The sequence below is a fragment of the Pelecanus crispus genome, chromosome 22 (assembly GCF_030463565.1).
Source record: "Pelecanus crispus isolate bPelCri1 chromosome 22, bPelCri1.pri, whole genome shotgun sequence".
NCBI lineage: Eukaryota > Metazoa > Chordata > Aves > Pelecaniformes > Pelecanidae > Pelecanus > Pelecanus crispus.
The window spans coordinates 3,455,443-3,478,041 of NC_134664.1; the positions used below are offsets into that span (position 1 = coordinate 3,455,443).

The following is a 22,599-nucleotide window of genomic DNA, read 5'->3' on the forward strand; positions in this document are numbered from 1 at the left end:
AGATGGAGCTCGGGAGCCCAGGCCAGCCCAGTGCAAGCCCACGAGAGCTCAGTGATGGTGGTGGTGGTGCCGGTTGGTGGGGGGGGATGCCGTGTCTGTATGGCTAAGGATGTATTACAGAGGCGGGCTGGTCTTAATGTAACTAGAGAGCTGCTGTGATCTACAAAGGGTGAAGACAGAGAGGGAGTTAAGAGGAGGTAGCCTGTGTATTTCCCAGCCACGCTCACCCCAAGAGGAGGCTGCCGGGAGCCCCTCTCTGATCCCCCCCCCCAATCTCCCTCCAGCGCAGCACACCAAGGAATGATGAAAAAAAATAATTCTGCAAAAAGGGTGAGTCGAAGCAGTTCTTCTTTGGGGCATGGTGGGGTGGGGGAGGCTCCCGGATGTTTTGGGGTGGGGGGCTCATCTCTGGATTTCCAGTTGTTCGCGTTGCCTCTGCTCCCCCCCGCCCTTGCCTTGCAAAAAAAAAACCCAACCAGATCAAAACAAAACCAAACCCAGCACCCGTCTCTCCTTCCCTCCGACTGCCCAGCGCCTCTCCTTCCTCTTGAATTTGCCAGGAGATACTATTCGCCGTTCAGTGCAGAGCAATGTAGGCAGGCAGTTTTCATTTTTGATCACAAGGAAACGATAAAATACGGAGGCACCATCTATCTGTCGCTCTCTGTCTGCTCTGTGCCGTATGCGTGTGTCTGCTGCGCCCAGAGATCTTATCGCTGCCTATGAAGAAATCTTAAATATAAACCCATACAAAGATTTCACCTCTAGGATTAATTGTTCGTAAAAGGCTCAAAAATGCAATTTTCACTGCAGTAAAAAAATCAGCTAGTTTAAATTCTCCCCAACACCCTCCTGTTCCTCTTTCCACGGGCAAATGCATGTTGTAGGAGGCGAATGTAACATAACATAAGCCTTTCTTATATAATGCACAGAGTGAAACCCTGCCTGCGATTTTTGCATCGTCCCCTCGGTATTACTGTTGTTGCTTCATGTCTGCAGCAGAAAAATCTATGTAGAGGGAATCAAGCAAAGTACCTCGGTCCCAGCGTCGGTGGAGAGAGGGGCCAGAGGGAGGGGGAGGCAAAAGTTGGGCAAAGAGGGAGGGGGGGAGAAGAGGAGTGTAAAACCAAGAATAATACCATTTCCCCCCGTTTTCTTCCCTTTCTCTTTGTGTTAGGGGCAACAGGATGGAAACCAGCAATCTGTGCAGCCAGAGAAGGTCGGCTGGGTGCGGAAATTTTGCGGGAAAGGCATTTTTAGGGAAATCTGGAAAAACCGTTATGTGGTTTTGAAGGGAGATCAGCTTTACATCTCGGAGAAGGAGGTAGGATCGGTTTCATTTTCCTTTCCCATCCCCCCTTTCCTCCCCTTTGCATATGAAAAGCACACGCGAGCAGCCCCAGCCTTTCCCCAGCGCCCAGCCATCACCCGCCATCCCCAGCCAGGGTTGGGGAGGTTTCTCGGGGGCTTCTCTTCTCCCTGAGTCGGCACCGGAGAAACCTGGCCTGGGTTGGCGTGTCGGCTCCAACAGCGACTCTCCCAGACAGCTCTGGCTGGGAGACATTTTCCCAGCACTGGACACATGAAAGGATTCACTTAGAGAGAGTTAAAACCCTCATCCTTCTTTCCGCCGCGGTGAAACGGCAGTGCCAGCTTCCTTCTGTGCCTGTCCTCTGTCATTAAGTTCGACAGTGGTCTTGTTCCCAGCTGCTGCACTGCTCTATTTGGAAATAACTGCGGTCTCCCAACTGGAATCGAGCCATTTACGGGTCCCTTATCTCTTGTAGTTTTTTCCCCCTGAACCACACCGCAAGAGGACAACGGGGGAATTTAACCATGGATTCAACACCTTGAAAAATGTGCCCCCTCTCCTCCCCCTTGTCTCCGCTCAACATCGGCTGGGGTTTGGGGTTTAATGTAGTGTTTTCATTAGACTTAATTGGATGTGACTATCAGGCTGAGCGTTGCAGGCTCTGGCAGGCTGGGATCCGGCTGTCCTTGCACAGCCTCCCCCCTTAGTTTTTGTCTCGATAAATTCATCAGGAAGAAATCCCCAGGCAACAGCACTCCTCCCTCTGATTACCCTTTAAAAACTCAGCGCTAGCACCGGTGAGAGCTGTGCCCACACGAAGAGGCACAGGGGCTGTTTGGAGTCCGGCTGGTGTTAGGACAGGGTGAAAATACAGGTCTGGGTCTGGGTCTCGGTGGGTTTCCTCCCAAAAGCGGAGGTTACTCTCTGACGGGCATTGCAGGGCGGTTTGTTGTTCACGTGCATGGCTACCTGGCCCAGCTTTATCAGTTTAGGATCTGGAGAGATAATAGGGCCCAGAGCGCCAAGCATAATTTGATTTAGAGGCTAATTGAATCGTGGGGCATGGCAAAGTGCAGATGGATCAGGGGTTATTAGAACACAGAAATAGCCTAAAAGCAGACTGAAAGCCTAGGTCGCGCTTAGCTATGTGTTGGTATTTCGCAGCTCACTCCCATTGATCTCTTGGCTGCTCCATAGAATCATAGAATCGTTTAGATTGGAAAAGACCTTTAAGATCATCCAGAACCAGAGAGAGACACAGGCGTGGGGAATAAATGTCTGCAGGCTGGGGGTTCAGTGCCTTAGAAATGCTCAGGTAAAGAGACGTAGTAAGAGAAAGACTGGGGACTGCAGACAGCAGTAGTGGTAATGAAACACTAAACCTACGATGAATCTATAGAGAGGTTTATGGATGGGGAAAGTTAGATGGAAAGATGGATGTGAGAGGTACACAGTGAGTGGTACAAATCTGCTTTGATTTGTGGTCCTTCCACATTTTCCAGCGGTAACACAGACCGTATAGCGTGTATTTCTCAACAGCAGGCCTGCTTGTCTTGCATGACTCTTACAAGCAGCTCACATACCTCTGGGGCCACAGATCAGAGTTTGGAAACTGCTAGACAGACAGATTACATGGTGGGAAGGGTTTTACCTGCCGCCTCGTGTTCTACCAGTCTGGGTCAATGGCTCTTCTGTACTGGGGCCCCAATTCAAGGCAGCACTGACGCCCGTGCTTAAGCAGAAACATAGACTTAAGCCCAGTTAATGGGGATCCAACTGGAGCTTGTACTTTTTGAGCCAGGACCTGGAGGAGAAGTAATCATGACCAAGTCCAAATATTAGGGGAGCTGCCTGCTCGGATCAGACTGCATCGGCTGTGCCGACACAGTTGGAACTGCTGGGAAGGGATTGGGAATAGGCTGGAGTAGGCAGCTCTGTACTGGTGAGTTCACTGCAGGCTGGGTAGATGCTTAGCAGTGTTAGCAGGATGCTTTATGGTCCTTCAAGCAGGTGTGAAGGTGCAACATCAGCAATGGGACGGAATAATACTGAAGTTCACAGCCAAGTTAGCACAGAGGTTGTGTATGTGGTTTGGGGGGGACTTACAGAGACAGGAACTTTTCATGGTCCCTCTCACCGCCATTCAGTGGGAGGAGGAGTCATATGGGGGGGTAGAGGGAGAAACTTGGCCCCGCTGAAGCAAAGGCTGAACAAGGCGGCTGGGACCGTCACTGCGCTGTCTCTGCAGGCGTGACGGGAGGCGGCACGGCCGCCCAGGCCGCACTGACCACCGGAGCCCGCGGGCTGCGGCCCAGATGCGTTCTGCCTGAGCTGAGGCCCTCCTCGGAGTACCTTCACTAGGGAGAGGGAAAGGGCACTTCCAGAGAGCTAGTCAGCGCACGTACAGTCCCTGAGCGGCCTCTGCAAGTACCCATTACAGATCCACTGTGGTGCCTGCGCTCCTAACAGGGTTGTGCTCACAGGGGAGGCCGGCCCAGCGGCTGGGCTCCATGCTAGCAAACTCCTCCAGGGCTGCCCCATTTGGAGGATCCTCCCAGACCCTCCCTCTGCAGCCCAGACCTGCACAGCGGCTGTCCGGGACAGCAGAGCTGTGCTGTGTGGCACAAAACGCTCCTTTAAAGCAATGTGCGAACCCTCCCTTTAATGGGAAATAGTCTGGATGTTGCCTGGGAAAACAAGAGTGTTTTCCAAAATCCTGGCCACCCTGAAGTCACCAGCTGGACTGCCACTGCCTGCAGCACCACTGGGATGTCCTGGACACCCAGCATGCTGGGTGGGTGGCTATGGCTCCCTCTGGTACCCCAAATGTTTGAACCCTGGAGAATAAACTGACAGCAAAGGCTCTACTTGGCTGAGGAGCCTGCACAAGAGAGAATGTATTCATACTGGAATCAACGCCAGTGGGGAGGTGCAGGAGGAAGATGTCTGTCTGTCCGTCCCTCCCTCCGAACGTCTAGGTAGCCACCGCTCCAATATCTCTGTGCTCTGAGCCCAGAAGAGGGACGAGGCTGCCTGAGGGGCCACGCGGGTGCTAGTTCTGAACAAGGAGCACTTGTGTTTGTTTCAGGGAGCGTGCATGCCTTTCTTTACGGGGAAAAAACTAATGCATGTGCAGCTGAAACAGCGCTGTGGCTCTACGTGTATGAATATGTGTGTGAAAGACCATAAATAACATGCAGCAGTGACTGCCTATGTCTTTATATGGAAGAATCTGTGGTCGTGTAGAAATGTGGTTACAGAGGTAACATCTGGCTGCCTGCGTGTGCGCTGAAGTGACTCTGTGTGCCTGCAGGACTGAAGGATACGCCGGTGTCAGTGGGTCTGCCATCTCTGGGCATCTCAGCATAGGCGGTGGCTCCAGCCGCCTGGCACGCTGCGCTGCCTGTCTGGGTGAGCACGCTTGTGTGCCTGTACGGACGGAGGGCACGCGTCTGGGGGGGCTGCCCGTCGCTTGGGCGTTTCCAAGACTTTCTGTTCAACGACAGACGGGTCTTTTAACACACAGCGCAGGTTTTTGGTACTGACCGGACTTCTATTCCTTAGCAAAGCCAGGCGTTCACATACCAACAAGAACTGAGCTCTGCCCTGGGGAGGCCTGTAGCCAGCACTCCTGTCCGCAGGTCTTAACGCGTGTTTCAGAGCTCCGCTCCCAGAGCACGAGGCTCCCTCTGCACGCTTGCCTTCCTGGCAGCAGGTGCCTGCAGCTCCCGCAAATAGCTTAATAAATTGGGATTTGTCAAGCAGAACAGGATGGAGCCTCTTTTGTTTTTTCACACACCAGATTATGCCCAGTAGAGAAAATGGAGCCACTGCTGGGTTGTGCTGATGAATTGTGTGAGAGGCTCTTCACTGCTCTGGAGAAAGGCCTCTCCACTTCTGAATCCCTGCCACTGCTGGTGTGGCTGATGGGGCAAGCACTGGATGCAGCCAGAGAGAGAATTAAATAGTGGAGACCCTGAGGAGACATGAATAGAAAACTCTAGTGGAAATGGCCACCAGACAGGCTGAATCTCAGCCCAATTTCTGGAGTGATGGGAGAGGAGACTCAATTGTCTGTTTCAGCAAAAGATCAAAGTCCTCCTCTGCTATATATTATTTTTGCTCCATCAAAGCCATCGGAGCAACGTGGATTTGATGGATGGAGCTTACAAGTTAACTCTCATATTAACCTTGGTGTTTCTTGTCAGCTCCTCTTAAGCTCAGCAGCTGCTCCAAAACAGAAGGCAGGTTGTTTAGTGGGTAAAGCAGGACTCCTGGCCTCTCCCTGCCAGCTCAGAGCACCGCAGAAGAAGGGGTTAAATACCAGGAGTCCTGGATGCTATCCCCAGTTCTGCCACGCACTCACTAAATGAATTCAAACCAGACATTTATTTACTTTTGCCTGAATTTCTCCATCTGGAAAGCAGGGCTAATAATACTCATCTCCCTAAGGCACAAGGTGCCTAGGAAGGGGGAATTGTATGGCACAGACTGTGGGATCCCCTGGGAAGGATGTCAGCTCAGGGCAGGTGATGATGTTGCACGAAGCAACTGCTCAGAGCCGAGCAGCAGTCTGATACCTGGAAGGGCTGAACGGATAGGTTTCCAAAAGGCTAACTCCCACAGGCAGAGTGACTACCAAAGTCCCATCGATATCCACATTGATTCCTGCTGGGAATCTGTGTGCTTTTTCAGTTGCCTGCCTAGGACGTGGGCTTGCAGGTTAGAGACTAGCCCTCATTTATTTATTTGGGTTAGGAGAAGATGCGAACGCCTGATGGAAGCCTGGGCTTTCTCCCTGGCAGAAACCCAGTCTGTAAGGAGAGGAAATATATTTTATCAGACCAGCTGATATACCTGTAAAATGCAAACAGGGCTTTTGAGTTACGTTCTTTTATTAGGGCATCAACCTTTGGAAGCTGTGAAATCTGCTCTAACACCTAGAACCTTTTGCTCTTCCAACCGTGCACCAAAATGGTAGCTGAGGCTTACAGACCTTGTTCAGCCAGGAGCTCTGAGCCTGCACAGCACTCTGTACCCCTGCTGCAAGCCGAACTCGGTGAACTTATGCAAAAACCCCCGTCATTATTTAGCATTTGGTCATCAGCCAAAAAAAGCATTCAGGGCAGAAACATGCAAGGCAAGATGTGCTGAAGTGAGCTAAGCTCTGCTAAGCAAAAGAACACCTTCTCAGAATCATTTCTGCATTCTTTCCCCTTGCTCTCCTCCTCACCGGTTCCCTCCCCCCCTGCAAATTTCTGGTAATTGTTCTCTTGTTTCTAGCACAGCTTTGTTATTGCTTTGCACTTGGGAATAGCAGTCAGACTAACACAGACACAGCTGGGCTCCTACCACTTCCTGTCAGGAAGCCCAGGGCTGTCCAGACAGCATGAACGGACTCTGTGACGACGAGATGTTAATGAGGAAATGCTTCTCGGGGCTTCCTTAAGCCTTTTCTTGTTTGCTACCAAAAGCATCGACTCAATTAGCAGAAGAGCACTTGAAAAGTAGTCTGTTCTCGCTCCTCATTTGTTACAGCACCATCAAACACTGCACAACTCTCTGCCTGGGAGGGGTGTGTGCGTGTACACATTCGAAGTAGCGTCTGGAGTTCACACACATGGTCACATACACGGTTCATGCGTGTGATGGAGCCTGCAAAGTACTCGTGGTGTTTCTGCGCACGTGCTGTTCACGCACTGAGCACTGCGACGAGGCTTCATGGCGCGCATTTGCACTTGGTGAATGCCTCCGTGTACGGGGTGGCCATGTTTTCTGCCTCTGTGTCACGTCTGCGGTTGGTAGGTGCGGAAAGTATGTTGGGTGTCCACTGTGTTCAACATGTACAAGGTGTTAAGTGCTGCTGTGCAGTTACATACGTGTTTAGGGACAGTGGTAGTGCTACGTGTCAGTCTGGTGTGTAAACCCTTGGCTTTCGGCTACACAAGAGTAGTCTGTGACTGCATGGCTGGGACCTGCTGCCCCTTCCATACCTCTCCTATTCTTGCTCTTTTAAGCCATCCTTTTCCCTTTCACCTTCCTTCTCCTGCTCGACCAAGCTCTGTTCTACACTTTGCAGAGCAAAGTGAAAAGTTTCAGTGAGTGCCTTTCCTGTCCCAGTGGCACTGTCCTGCACAACCAGAGAGAGGGTCAGAGAACACTTAGGCAGAAACGACACACAGCCTGACGCCCTTTCCCTGCAACGGAGGTAGCTTGCGAGATGCGGCAGCACGGCTTTGGGACTTGAGTGCAGCACTGGGATGCAAAAGAGACTGGCTCCTTGGGGCCAGTTGATTCTGAGAGACCTGTGGTTTTGGTAGCCTTGGCTGATGACTCTTTGGGGCAAGGGACTGGACTAGATAGCAACTTTGTGCCGTCACCCCCCTGATAGCTCCGGGCAGCAATCTGGCAGTGAAAAGGCCTGGAAGGTCATGCTCATGCCCTTGAGCTACGGAGTTCATGGTGCAAACTCCCACTCAGGATGCAGGTGTGCAGGTGCAGTCTCTTGGAGCACTGCCATTTCTGTTCTACCGAGGTCCGGAGGCTCTGGCCGAAACAGGGGTCCTGCTGTGCCGGTGACTGCACAAACACTCTATATCCCTGTCTATATCCCTGAACGCATGTGCCTTCACTGTTACTAGAGAAGGAAAAAATGGACCATCTGCAGTGTCCCACTGTACACGGGCCATTTTACCCTGCGTCCACAGCATTTTGCAGGTCCCTCTTACTGCAATCCCTGAAACCCTCCCAATGCTCCCTGTATTTCTTCCAGTTCCCTGGCAGACGAGAACCACAGTTACCTCCCTTGTAACCAGGGAACTGAGAAGAACAAGGAGCCAGTGACAGGACAGGCCCTTAAACTCGGGTCTCCCCTGTCACCTGCCAGTCCCCTCACTGGTGCTGCTTCCCAGCACTGCCAGAGCCAGTGTTGCACACATGCGTGGATTCCTGTCTTAGTGACAGCCTGATTTTAGCTAAGCTCTGCAGAAATGTCTGTCCCATGCTAGATGGTAGAACTGCTCAGCTTGAGGAAGTGAAACTTTCATCTCATCTTGAGAGGGGAACATGCTGGCTGATGCTGTCCCCAAGACTGCCCATGTTTGGATATTCAGCTTTACTGAGAATCTGTAGGTTTCTTGTTACAGTCTGAGCCACATTATGATCTCTTGAATGTCTCGTGGATAGGTTACACTTGGTGTCTTGTGATTTTCTGTACCTTCCGCATTTGCTTTGAGTGTGTAACATCTAACAGGAAACTGCTCAGGCAAATAGCCACCAAAAAAACTTGAACTGCAGAACTTCGCCTGGTGACCAAGTGGCTGCCTTCTGCTTCGCTCCTGCTTTGGCCCCAGAACACAGCCCTGAGCTGAATCAAGGAGGTTCGGAGTTGCTGCAGGTGACAACTTGATGAGGGAGGAAATTTTAACTGTCCGTCAGCAAGACATCCAAGGGTCATTTAATTTAAACCACATTAGGGATCCTCCCGTTGCCAGAATGCTGTGAAGGAGCATTCGCCCAGGAGAAAACAGACCTTTGGAAGCATGACTAGCTGGAAGGCTAGAAATAAGCCCTACAGGCCTTTGAGAGAAGGTAGTTTGGGTACCGGGGCTGATGTTCTGACCCACTACATGTCCACAGGATCGCCACGTCCCACGGGCACAGGGAGTGCCGTCGTGGCTGGCGTCCCTTTGGGCTGACCCTGCTGGGGCAGCAGCTGCGGGGGCGAGGCGTGTGAGGAATGCAGCTCCCCTCCTTGAACTTTAGCAACGCGCCAGCAATGTCAGCCTCAGCACATCTCACCGCTGACTGCAGGCCCAGATTAGCCGGTGGCTGCATGGCTGGCTGCAGCGTAGCTACGCCCCAAGCAGTGGCAGCTGCTGTTGGGAGTGCAGGGACTGCGTGCTCTAATGGCCCCACGGTCTAAGGTAACGTGCTCTAGGGACTTGGCTTTGTCTTAGGTGATGGGGGACACTTCAGGTTCCTTCTCTGTGCCTCAGTTTCCTTTCCCTCACCTGGCCTACTTGGAGTGTGGAAGCATTTCTGGGAGCATGGGGAGGAGCCAGGCTGAACCCCAGGGTAAGAAATTGTTTTGTCCGCCTAGGGCAGGTGCAATACGGATAGCAAAGCCGGCAGGCAGCCATGGCAGCATTGCTGGGATTTATATACCTTAATCCTTTCAATCCAGAGCTTCCCTGCAGGGCAGGGAGTGCAGGACCTACCTGTCCATGAGGCTCTGAGATCCGTCGGCTCACTGCGTGCCAGGCACTCAGCAGCTGTGAGGAAGGAAAGACCTGCTGGCCACATCCCAGCTAGGAATGATTTTGCCAAAATCAACCATCCAGGCCTCTCCTTTCCGAGCACATTAAGCCAAGCGGTCCCTGATTCCTCTCAGCAAACTAGAGTGTGGGAGACCTTAAGGAAGGCTAATGAAAGCAGCAGGATCTAAAAAATACCCGCATCTGCAGAGCCCTGGCTGCTCACAGGCAGGTGTGCGAACCCGTGCAGTGGACAGGAGAGGATATGTCGCCCCAGACAGGGAAGCTTTTTCTTGACTCCCTAAAAGGAGCTGTAGAAAAGAGGAACTGTCAGACCCTGGTGAGCCTGTTTAAGCCATCTTCCCTGCAAGTTAGAGAGCAAGAGACAAATTGTCTGGGGATGCAGAACCAGACTGCAGACTATTCAGAGGAGATGCTCAGCCCTTCCCGGAACTCAGACCTTTTCTTAAAGAGTTTCAAGTTCAGCATCGGAGACTAAAAATTACCCCTCACTTTCAAAAATCTGTGTTCAATCTATATTCAGCAAAGAAGAAAACAATCAAGTAAACGTAATGATCATAGTAAATCTCCAACATTAGGATGAACTCCTCACTCGGAGCACCCTGGGTGCATGACGAGCTGTGGTAGGTCACCCTGACAGAAATTAAGATCAATGCTGCTATGCTGCCCCTGTCATTCCCCTTACAAACCTCGCCGGGTGACAGAGAAATCGTGCTTCATTCCCTCCTACTAAGAACCAACACCCAAGGCTACATCCTCCCAAAGGTCTCCAAAATGTTATCCAAAGACCTGTGCATTGCCTGCGTGCTGGGAACACATCAAGCCAAATTCTCTGTTGGTGAAAGCTGGAAGGTTTTATTTGCACAGCTCCAACCTCACTGAACATGTGGAGGCGGGTAGACACCCTGCAGGTTTGTCACCCACCTCCTATCAGTGTAGGTGACCGGGATTTAGGCTTCACTGGCCATGTGCTTCCAGCAGTTTCGTGGGTCTTTAAGGGTTGCTTTTTTCTGTTTTTCACAGAGGATGGGCTGCATGACTATCCTCAGCCTCTGAGCACTCATCCTCTCCTGCCTCTGAGGTTGCTCTGTTCTGTAATTCATGCCCACCACCTCCCTCTTTTTGGCCTCAGTAGCCTTCCACAAAGGACAAAAGAGCTGGCTGGTACTTTTGAAGTTTGCCTTTCACCTTCCTTCTCTCTAGTTTCACTGTTTACACACTGAATGCTCTGTTATTTTTGCTCTGCTGCTTACTTCTCTGCCTGCATGTCTCAGTGCGGGAGAGAGAGGGGAAATCGGTTGGCAATGCCCCTTGTGAGACAAGACTGCTGTCCTTCCCGTGCTCCGTGAAATCACTGCCATTGCATCACCGCAATGGAGCCCATTTCAGGCTGATGCTGAGACCTCTTCCCACCGCCAAGGCAGAACAAAGCCACGTTCAAATGACTAAATTACAGCCCCATTCACTTTATGGCCTCATTATACTACCAAGGCTGCGTACGAGAGGGAATCCATTCAAAGTGAGCACGAACCTGCCTTTCCCCGCTGCAGCTCTGGCTGAAGGACAGACGTACCCTGAGGCACCTGTATCCACGCGTGCACTCACCCCTACAAAGTACCTGGGGGGGGCTGAACCTGCCCGCCGTGTCTGAAACTTAGCAATGGGACCCCACTATCATCCTTTTAACGCAAATAGATGTTGCTTATTCTCCATTCTTGAGCATTTTGTAACTGGTCTAACCACACATATGGCACTTCGGTGAAAGCGATACGCTGCTGTGCAGCAGGGTCTCCTGTGTGCGTCATGGGTAGGGAAGCGCGGTGTTAGAGCCCTGGCACTTGTCAGTCCGAGGCTTTTAAAGGACTTGCTACACCCGAAGGGTGTTTAGCTGAACCAGTTACACCCCTCCTTTCTGCAGCCTCCCGTAGATATTCCTAGAGGCAAGATATTTGAGTCCCAGCTCCCATGAGTTCACAGTGCAGGCTCTACGTGTCTGAGAAAGGAGGGAAGGGCTGGGGAAGTCCCAGTGACCTACATGAGCAAACATCTGGAGTAAGGACTTCTGCCTCAGCCGCTGTGTCACAGCTGGGGGCTCAGAGGGGATCGGCTTTTCCTGCTGCAAATGAATAGGGCTGAGTTCAGCCAAGATTCTTGGAAAGAGGTGGATTGTAGGATGGTACTGGGAAGAGATAAAAGCCGATTAGAAATGCACGGGGAGGATATATAGATAGACATTATTTGCGAGAGACGTTTCCGTATCTGTCCATAATAGCCCATACACAGTGGCTGTTGTTATGAGCAGAAATAAGCAATAGCTTCCGGGGCTTCAAGAACAGCTGTGTACGGTGTCTGCCTCCTAGTTCTTGAAGACAAACTCGGGGTATAGAAGGAAAAAGGATAGCGGGGGAACTGCAGTCATTATGCAAGGCCAGATGGTCAGTTTATCTGTGTCTCTGGTTAGAAAGCTGGTTACAGCATTTTAGTCAGCCTCTTTGTTTAAATTGTGTTGAGAAAATCATGGGGAATGCCGTCAGTGCTTCCCAAAACTAGGGAGGAAACATATTAAATGGAGCAGAGTCCTTTCAAGAAATCCAAGAGCTAAGACCTCATCATCGTCTGCCTGTCCAGCACCCGAGTCACTCAAACCCCACTGCAGGTGCCAGCCTGTAATGACCCCGGCTGGAGCCGGATTAAGCCGACTGACGGGGATTTGAGCCTGCTACAGCTCTGGCCTTAGCGGACATGCAAACCCAAGTTCTCTCCCATCCCAGTTACCCTCACTCCTCATGTTTACCATGGAAAGACTAGAGCTGCCCTGCTGTAGGGGTGGGACGTGAGGACAGTGCACTAGAGAGCAATGAAAAGGAAGGCCATACAAAACTAAAGGGGGCCAGGCAGCAGTCAGGCTGTGCATTCTCCTCTTTGTTCCAAGTGTCCCCCGAGTGACGGCACCTGCAGGGCAGGGGTCTGTCTGTCATGGGACAGCATCAAGACCCCTGGCTTCCTCCCCAGCTCCACCACAGCCTTTGCGACCCCGTACAAGTCACATCTTTCATTTAAGCCTCTGCGATATTTATCTATAGCTGTGTGCCTGTCACACCATGGCTAATACAGAAGGTGTTGGGGAATAGACCTGGAAAAAGTGAGATCTTGTAAAAGCCGCAAAGTGGCCACTCAGTGACTCTCTAAAGGACAACCAAGAAGTGCTTCTGTCAGCGAAGGCCAAGCCCTAGCACTCTCTTCCTTCTTGAAACCTTCCATGAATCCCGTGGCCGCCAAAGGTCTCGGGGGGCCTGGCCGGCCACCCAGCAGCGAAAGCCTGGCAAGCAGCTGCCCAAAACAAAGCCCATGATCCGGGCAGTTGCCGGTGCCTGGATGAACTCTGCCCATAGCCCCTTCACGAGGGAGGAGGCTCAGCAGCGGGGGAGAGTGGCACACGCATCGTGTCAGTAATCTGGGACTGGGTGTGCTTCATCCACCCCCCAAATCAGCTGTCAGCGCAGGCTTCAGTAATACCACCAGGTTAAAAATAGGAAGTGCTAATCTTTATCCCTCAAACTTTTGTTATGCTGTCTCCAGAAAAGCAACAAGCGCTAATATGATTGCCCCTTTTAATCAGCAGATGAAAGTCCACCTCCTCCCAGCGTCTCCAGCCTCCGCATGAACCTCCTCCTAGCAGACAGGGTCCTCTCCTTGCTGCTGGAGTAAATCCCGTTTGTTTTGAGGGCCCACAAGCGTAAACACAGGGAAAAGTCTGATCACACCTGCATGTCAGTTCAGCCTAGCCCCCATAACTTTGGGAGTGGGAGAGGCAGTTAAGTCCCAAAGGAATCCGTAGCAAAGCAGGAATTAACCTAGGAGACTGTGATTTTCAAGTTATCCTTCTAAATATGTCATTAAATACGTCATATGTCCTTCTAAATGTCCCCCTCACTCCAGAGGAGACTCGAGTCAAAACTATCATGTTGAAAATCTCTGCTTCTGCCCCCCCAAAACCAAGTGTAGCACTGCTCAGCTAATAGTGCCATTACTGTTTTTGTGCCTTAAGGTGGAAGACTATTGCACAATGTTTCGGTGACCACATAACGCACCAGAGGCTCCAGCACACGTTCTGTACGCTCAACCCCCCTGTGCGGACAGCGGCTCCAGCCAGGCACCCCGCTGCCTTGGAGCAGCAGCCCTGTTACTCCTTCTCTGCCTGGCATCTGCAAGCCTGTATTTTATTTTTGTTTTGCAGGTAAAAGATGAAAAAAACATACAGGAAATGTTTGACCTGAGTGATTATGAGAAATGTGAAGAGCTCAGGAAATCCAAAAGCAGAAGCAAAAAGAACCACAGCAAATTTACCCTCGCCCACTCCAGACAGCCTGGGAACACGGTACGCTTTGCTCTCAAGCACGCGGTCAGCCCCAGAAAGCCCTTAGCTCTGGGCGTGGGCCAGGCTGCTTCTCGGTTACCTGCTCCAGGCCTGAGGGCTTGACACAGTAATTGGGGGGTGAAACTAGATAGGCTGAGTTGTGTAGGAGTCCAGATCATGCCTCGTGATTTAAAATATACGAACGTCCATTTACCATGTGAGGACTGATAGCAACAGAGAAAGATGGAGAGAGAAGCAGGGTTTCTGCTGGGAGAGGACATGGGCCTCTGGTGCACTAAGTAAACACAACCAAGCACTTAGCTCTGGATCCGTTTACCTGAGAGTATTCTGACTTCGGGAAAGGAAGAACATTTGCCGGGAGCAAGGACAAAGCCATTTCACTGCCGCCGCTCCCGGCAGCTGTAGTTTAGCTGACTGCACTTGTTTATTCACAGGGGCAGGCAGGGAAGGGAGGGGTGCTGACGGTCCTTGGGTTCGCTGCCCAGCTTTGGGCAGCATCAAAAGAGCTGCACGGGAATTTGTCCCAGGAGTACTTTCTGCCCAGAGGAAAGCTAAAAAGTGCCAGAATGGGGGCACTGCTACCTAGGAGCAGGACTTCCCAGGAGGTCTTGGTTGCCACTGCAAAAAGAGAGCCAGTCTCTAACTGCAAGCTGTCTCCGGCACAGATGCACCCACCCACAGCCGCACACGTGAGCTGGATTTACACTATTCATTCTGACTTGTTTCAGTAGACCAAGCTTGCCCGCCCCACACTTTGATAAGGATTGTGTAACACCATGAAATGCAAAAAGAGAAAAGGGGAAAATGGAAAGCGGCTGCACTGTCCCCAAGCGCCCTGAGCAATGGAGAGACTTGAACAAAACGCTGTGCAGGCTAAAACTCATTTCTACTGAGTATCTAACTTAAAAAAAACCCTCAGGATCCTGGATCCCCTATATGGGCCATATTTTCAGAACTGCTCGGCCCTCAGTGTGCATCTGACATACCAAAGGATGGAAAATCCTTCTGTGGGTACCTACTGTAGGTGCTTGTCTAACAGACTCTGTCAAAGTCTGAGGTGGCAACAGATAAATCGCATGTGAGCAGCAGATGCACAGAAAGGCTGCATCATCATTTGATGAGGGCAAAATCTAGGATGGTGTGTGGGAAGGCAAAGAGGGGGAAGGAGGAACTGCAGCCACGAGAGAAGTAAATATGGTACACAGCTTTTGGTTTGAAAAGCTGGGTACTGTGAGGAATCATAGACTGCTTTGCAAAGGGCTGCCAAGCGGCAGAGAGGCCAGGTGCAGTGCATGGCAGACCAGTGCCATTTTGCAGGACTGGAGGATCAGGTCTGCTTTGCATTTTCCCACTAAGGCAAGCCAGCTGTAAAGGCCGTGTAGCTTTTCTGTGGGCAGGGGCAGTGTGAAAGCATCTCTGTATGAGTTTAGTCACTGGCACTGACCTGAATTCCCTCTTTTGTAGGCACCAAATCTGATCTTCCTGGCTGTGAGTCCAGAAGAGAAAGAGTCCTGGATTAATGCCCTCAACTCTGCAATCACACGTGCTAAAAACCGCATCTTAGATGAGGTGAGCAGGACTCTGAGGGCTGGACCCAGGCTCCATTGTCTCAACTTTCATCTTGGGTGAAGATTTTAGACTGCTGGAGACAGTAGCAGCCCCTCCTACCCTCTCCATTTCCTATTTAAAAGGAGTGCAAAGCCATTGGGTTTTATGGACTGCACTCCAAACACAGCCACCAACACCTATAGAGTGAGCTCTTCTGAAGGTCTGGGATAGTTTGATCCTCCCAGCCTCGGGATTAATATGCAGCAGCGACTGCAAAGCAATGGCAAGGGGCAGCTGCCAAGGCTCTGTCACACCCGGCCCCCGTGAGATGCCTTTGCTTTGGAGCCCAGCCTTGCCTCACACAGGGGTGGTGGGACTATGTTTGGAATGCTTTCCCAGGGCTTTGGAGAGTCTTTCCTCGCTGCTCCTGGATGATAATGCAGTGTGCTCATGTTTGCAAAGGAGCTTTAAGTAGTGGAACTGAATTAAGGAATTAACTGAAAACCAATATAGTCCCATGCTATCTTCAGAGCACCCTAATAGCACGGCACCATCTGTCAACCCACCTCAGTCCATCTTCATCCCGCCTGCCCCGCCCCTCTCAGTCACCGTCCCCAGGAGACAGGCCCATTTCCACTGCTTGGGCTGAAGGAAGGGGACTTACTGGGCATTCAAACTTTGCAGATCCTTTCCTACTGTTCAAGGGTCAAACCAGGAATGTTTAATCCTGCCTTCTCAGCACTGTGTGGCATATATATTTCTGTCAAGATAAGTCAGGCTTTCCATTTAGTGAAAAAAGAAGGGACAACTGGAGAGATGAGGCGTCAGTGCACTGTGGGATGGCAATAGGAGGACCCTGGAGCAGTACAGCCCTGCCTACTTGAGAACACATCCACACAAAGCGTAACTAGCATAGCTCCTACCGCTTCCAAAGTGGCAGCATTATTGCTGCATGAAACTCCCAAAGTAGCTACCACAATTATGCAAGGCAGCTTCTACTAGAAAAAAGAACAAAGCAACATCAGTTCAGCCTCCTCCTGGAGACAAAGTGTATGCTTACAACCACAGCTGAGCTGACAGAGGCCAGGTTTAGATCAGTATGAGCGCTCCCACATAGTTTATTCCAGTGTGAATGATAACTACCTTGAGAGGGCTGGGCCCCTCGCTGTCACGGCTGCAGTTTGAAAGAGCATTTCAATGCTGTCTCACATTAATGCTTCATGACAACTACTCTTCAGTTTAGATCTGTCTCAGATCGATCTCATCCACATTCAACTTACCGCAATACAGGCGGCCCACTGCTGTGATGCTGTTTGTTCTCTTGGACGGCAACGCAAAACCCTGTAGTGAAGGAAAACGAAGGTCAGACCGTAGGAAATGCTGTAGAGCAGAAAGCAGCGTAGCAAACAATGGTATAGATTGCTTCAAGGAGAGTCTGTCACTGAAATCTTTACAAACAGATTCAACAGATAATTTGACTTAAGTAGATTTGATCCCATCAAGGCACAGAGGGGAGAGACCAAGGAAACACTCTAAGACTCTTCTAAGGCTGGATTCCCACACCCCATTCCCTGCTGGCTCTGCCTGCAAATCTCCTTCTGTGCATCTTTGTAAGCACACAGATCAGCGAGTCCCACCTACAAGCCTTGGACCAGTGATGGCCCTTGGGACCAGCATGTTGTCGACACTGTGCTGGCAGGTTTTACAAACCTATCGGTCTGCGTGTGCCTGGGCACACTCCCTAGGGAGCGTGTTACAGACTGTAGCCATCCAGTAGCACCAGGCAGTCAGGCTGTGCTCCCAGGCACAATCCTGGCACAGCTCGGCAGCCAGAGGTGTCCAGCAAGTTAGCACGTTGGGAATGTGGTGCTTTCCCCATTCCAGCTCAGCAACGAGGTTTGGTTCAGGTGGTGGTCATAGCTCTCCTCCTGTTCAGCAAACATTTGCACTACAGAATTGCAAACTCTGTATTCGAGTTCAGGATTCACTGTTTGCAACCCAAGCTTCTGCCTGCTGAGCACTCTGCCTGACAGCCTTTAAGCGAAGGATCCTGGCCCAGAGGTATGTGGGAGAAGCTCACCCTCAGCATATGGCCAGGTCATAAGAGAAAGGGCATCCTGGAGGAATAAATGATCTGCCACAGTGCATGTGGCTGATTCCAGCTACAGAAACTAGGAATGGCTCATGTTTCCTATGCTCCCAGGCGTTCACTAACCTTTGTCACCACTTTAGGTTACTGTCGAAGAGGACAGCTACCTCGCCCACCCAACACGTGACAGAGCAAAAATACAGCACTCCCGACGCCCTCCAACACGGGGACATTTGATGGCTGTGGTACGTATAACAAATTCCAGACACCCATTTAGGTAAAATTCCCTTGTAACTACTTCATTTATAAGTAAATGCAAGAAGACCTGGTGTTTGAGCTCTGGCCTGAACTGAAAATTGTCATAAGACCCAGGGCTGTCCTGGGTCATCAGATCTAGCCCTCCGTTCTTGTAGACCATTGCATTGTGCAAACCCTTTTGCTAAGTGGTAGCTTGCCATCACTGACACCTGTTTTCCTGATGCTGAAAATGAAATGCTCCTTCAAGTTCCTGATGGAGAATAGCCATACAGCTGGGGAACTCAGTCATGGATTGGCACAGATGGCTTGTCCAAGGCTGTTCAGCTGATCTGCATCTCAGCTACCAACCCAGCATACCTGGGGCTCTGTCACTAGGTCACACTTGCTATTATTCCTGGTCCATCTTTGCATCCCAGTGCAGGTGACGCCGTATCTTCGGTATAAGAGACACTATGACGTAATGTGCAGCCATGCCTGTTCCTGTGATAACACAGCTCTTCCTTGTCTGCTTCTTCAGGCATCTACCTCAACCTCTGATGGCATGCTGACACTCGACCTGATCCAGGAGGAAGACGCCTCTCCAGAGGATCACAGCACCTGCGAAGAGAGTTTCCGGGTGGACCTGGATAAGTCAGTGGCACATCTTACTGCTGGCCGGCGCCGGTCAGATTCAGAGAACGTCAAGTCATCAGAAAAAGGCCGGACAGGGAGCCTCCCGAGACGGGAGGTGACCTCATGGGACAGATCTGGGCAGCGCAATGACTCCTTTGACAAAGGGACCATGTACACGCCGCAGGTCCCCAAAAAGCTCTCGCACTCAGAAAAGAATAAATGTGCCTCCATGGAAGAAATTCTGTCTCGACGGGACTCTTCCACGCACCGGGCGGTTCTGAGGAGGGGGCTGGAGGCTCAGTTTGCCTCAGCAGAACCAGAGCAGCTGTCCCGGATACAAGAACTGGTTGCACTGAAACTGGAAAAAACTCAGGAACTGCTGACAGAGGTGAAGGGCTACGGGGAAGGCAAGAGAAAGACCAAGGATTCCAACACCAGCACCACCACCACCACCTCTTCTTCCTCATCATCTTCCAAGTCGGACTCTGAAAGGATCCTGCAGGAATCCGAGAGGTTGCTGGGGGAGGCTTCCTCCACCTGGAGCCAAGCCAAGAGGGTGTTGCAGGAGATCAAAGAGTTAAGGGACCTGTACAAACAGTTTGAACTGCAGCAGTCGGACTCAAAACCCAAACAGAGCTCACAGTCTCAGTACAGGAAGAGCATGATGTGAAGGCAAGCCTTGGGATTGGGAGGGAGGGACAGGGGAGGGTGGCCATTTGGTCTTTTTTTTAATTATTATTATTTACAGTGTTCAAAAGAGTGAAAAGGTGCCTGTTCTCACCCAAATTTGCTTCTCAAAGCTTGAACCCTTCCTTTCCTCCATCATATCCCCTGATGAAACAACCCTGTGTCCCAATAAATTCAGTTACAGTTTATACCTCCTTTTTTAAAGAGCACCCTTTGCACCGCAGGCCCCCAACTTCTGTCATGCTTGGAGGACGGAAGAAAAGCACCAGTTCCTAGAAAATGCCCCTGCATGCCTGGAGCAGCACGTGCATAACAATGGGGACAGATGCTCTTGCGCTGTATAAGCCCTGGCTTTGCTGCTCTGACGTCTGAGCTGTATCCTGCATTACAGCTCCTTGACCAAGAGTCTCGTCTTGTTTCCTCACTGTCCTCTTGGAAATAAATGACAAAAAAAAGGTGTCTGTCCCGGCCAATGCTTGGAAGTCCCCATTATCCAGGAACTGTCTCGAAGATGCTTGGAAGTTCAGGCTGACCTCAAGTTTTATGCGAGTCATCAGAGGCACTCGCTGGACTGCAGCTAGCGGGGTTCTGTCCTGGCACAGGTCCCTTTTGTGAACTCCCGGGGTCGGCAGCTCTTATTCTTGTGGTACATATACAGCCCTCCAGAAGGAGGGCAACAGGTATGCAATCTGTGTTCAAACTAATCCTGTCTGTCCGTCGATGCTTTACAGAACCCCCTTGGCCCTGTGCAATGGGAGTTAGCAGCTATATGTCTTCCTTTCTGTGCAAATAGAGGAGCAAAGCCTTGAATCTAGCAGACAGCCCATATGGGTTGTTTGGGGGGGGTTGTTTTCTGGCTTTCCATTTTCATTTCATTTTTTTTCCTTTTCTTTGAGCTGAGGGGAAATGGAAAAATCAGGGTCGTGTACAGGCAGCAGCCGGAACCCAAGAGCCAAAAGTGGTTTTGGTAGGTTTGATTCTGTTCTCTCATGCACACGCAGGCTGGGTTTCTGCCAGACGGACTGCAACAGATAGTCCTTGTTGCTCCTCTAGGAACAGAATCAGGCCTACTGAAACGAAAGCTGAGCCTGTCGGAGAGCTCAAATACCCTCATCTTGGTGATGCCAAGCACTTTGCTAAATAGGTGGCTCAGTTTGCACGCCTTTAAGCAGAAAGACAAAAAAGGAGAATGTTAAGATGTCTCATGGGGCTTAAAGTACACCAGTGTGGTAACATCCAACTGTTACTTTTTTTTTAAAAAAGGAAACCTAATTCCCTTACCTACATTGCAAATAATCCATGAAAATATTAAAACCAACAGAGTTATTTCCTGGTCGCAGTTGGTGTTGTCTATTTTCTTTTAATGGCTGAGCTCCCTTGGAAAGGAGATTGGTTACTTTCACTTGGGTCTGGTCAGCTTTACTATTCAGGCTCATGTTGCTGATGTATAGTTGCCAGCGCTGCAAAGAAAGCATTTCTGTTTTGTTTTAATTAGTCCTTCTCCCACTTTCCTGTTAGAATTACTGGTAGAATTATTACTGTTGGCACGAAGTTCCTGAAGATCGTATTATTTACAAACTTCAGATCTGGCCCTTGCAACAATCTTTTACTTGTTCCTGACTCTAGCACAGCTCTTTGCCCACTCTTAAAGGACAGTTTTGAAAAGGCATCACTCATTCACCTAAGCTCTTGTCACAGAGCTGCATGTTACAACTGTCCAGGGGTATACATGTCACCCTTCCAGCATTTTTGTTCTTTTCAATTTTTTTTTCTTACCTTTTGTATCACTTGAAGGATCCGTTTGGATGCGTCGGAGGAAAAAACATAATCCCTAGAAGAGATCAGAAAAGAATGCATGTGAGCCACTCTGATAAAACCCTTCCCATTCAGCTCTTTGATCAAGAGAACAAGAAAAATATGCAAATATTTTCCAGATGAGACATTCAGCATTAAAATTAGCCTTGTTTTCAAAATAAGAAAGCTTGTCTAAAAACCTGGATGTTTGAATTGCACTCAATTGGGATGGATGTGTGTTGTGACTGGCCTACTGGACTGATGTCAAAATGTAAGCATGAAAATACACCCGATCCTGACTGTACAGGGGTCATTAAATGCTCTCAAGTCTTTCTTAAGCAACAAGGTAATATAAAAATGGGCTGATTAACAGGGTCAAAACAGTGCTAGAGGCAGGGATGAAACACTGAGCAGTCACCCCAAACAGGTGACTTTTTTTGTAGAGAGGTAACCAAGGGCATCTTTATTTCACCGCTGCCTCCACCAGATTACAGAACTGAATCACATCAGTAAGACCCAGATGTCTGGACACAGCATTGCCATCTTTAGGTCTCTGCCGTCCAGAGAAAAGGGATGCATGACACACTTGTCAGGGCTGGGCAGAAGCACAGGACCATTTCTGCTCTTCAGACCAACCTGCGCAATCCTTTTTATTTTGTAACTAGAACAAGATTTGGAGGAAACAATGGAGCTGACTTAGGAAGTTAGGAAGAAACTACTTCCAACCTGGGAAGAATTGCAGTTCTCATCCTGCCAAAACCCAGGAGGCAATTTCCTAGTTCTAGTCTGACAACCTAAAGGGCCAAGTCTGATGCCGCTCCTGGTGCAGCGTTCCCATTTGGACAGCAGAGTGCTGCCTGGGTACGGAGCCACAGTGCAATGGTCGGAGCGGCAGCTTTCCTGCTCCCTGTGCTATGTTCCTGCCCTAGAAGATGCCCAGCTCTCCCGCTTTTTGGGTCTTACCCCGGGCTCTTCTCCTCCACTCCACAGGGAACAGAGTGCCTCAGGCTAGCACAAGTACGACGTGATTTAGGATGATTTTTCAAACTGTACGACACAAGATCCCAGATCTGATCCATACATCGGCTTCTCCCTCCCTTCTCTCCACCTCAGCTCATCACTGCCGAGTAGGATCTTGTGAAGATTTACTATTTCCAAAATTGATTGGAAACTTTCTTTCAGAATATATTCCCTGTTAGAAAGCACCACTTCTGACGGGGCCCAGGGAAAGCGAAAAAATAAGAAAGAAAAAAACCATGAGTTTTCAGAATAGAAAATGTATATTTTTCACTTGGGAATATTTTTGTATTATACAAAATGTGAATTTTTCCTTAAAAATCTCTCCAAGTCAAAATAAAACATTCTGTTTTACCAACTGCCCCCCTTCAAGAAGCCTGACACATTTTTCCACAGGCAATTTTTACATTGTTTTCATTCAAAACAAAATTAAACTTGAATTGTGGAATTCCTCACAAGGCAGAAATGCCAGGCTCCAACCGGGTCCGATCACCAAGCTGTGAAAACTTGAACCCTGGGCTCAGGCTCCGTGCTGCTGAGCACTGTGTACTACTGGGTCATGGCTAGGAGACCCAGTCACACACCAGCGCCAGAGCAGAGGGTTCTGTGTATTATTAGAAGCTTCACA

General features: G+C 50.2%; 1 protein-coding gene across 2 annotated transcripts; it reads left to right on the forward strand.

Moving 5' to 3' along the window:
- Positions 1-273: 273 nt before the first annotated feature.
- On the forward strand, positions 274-19,143 carry PLEKHO1 (pleckstrin homology domain containing O1). Of its 2 annotated transcripts, none has more exons than XM_075724492.1 (6): positions 274-330; positions 1,178-1,324; positions 13,826-13,966; positions 15,431-15,535; positions 17,747-17,848; positions 18,379-19,143. In XM_075724492.1, exons 1-6 carry the CDS (start codon positions 301-303, stop codon positions 19,141-19,143), a joined length of 1,290 nt encoding a protein of 429 aa, XP_075580607.1. In that variant the 5' UTR covers positions 274-300. The 2 variants fall into 2 exon arrangements, with proteins under 2 accessions (XP_075580607.1, XP_075580608.1); XM_075724493.1 differs by having other exon boundaries at positions 1,187-1,324.
- The last annotated feature ends 3,456 nt before the right edge of the window (positions 19,144-22,599 follow it).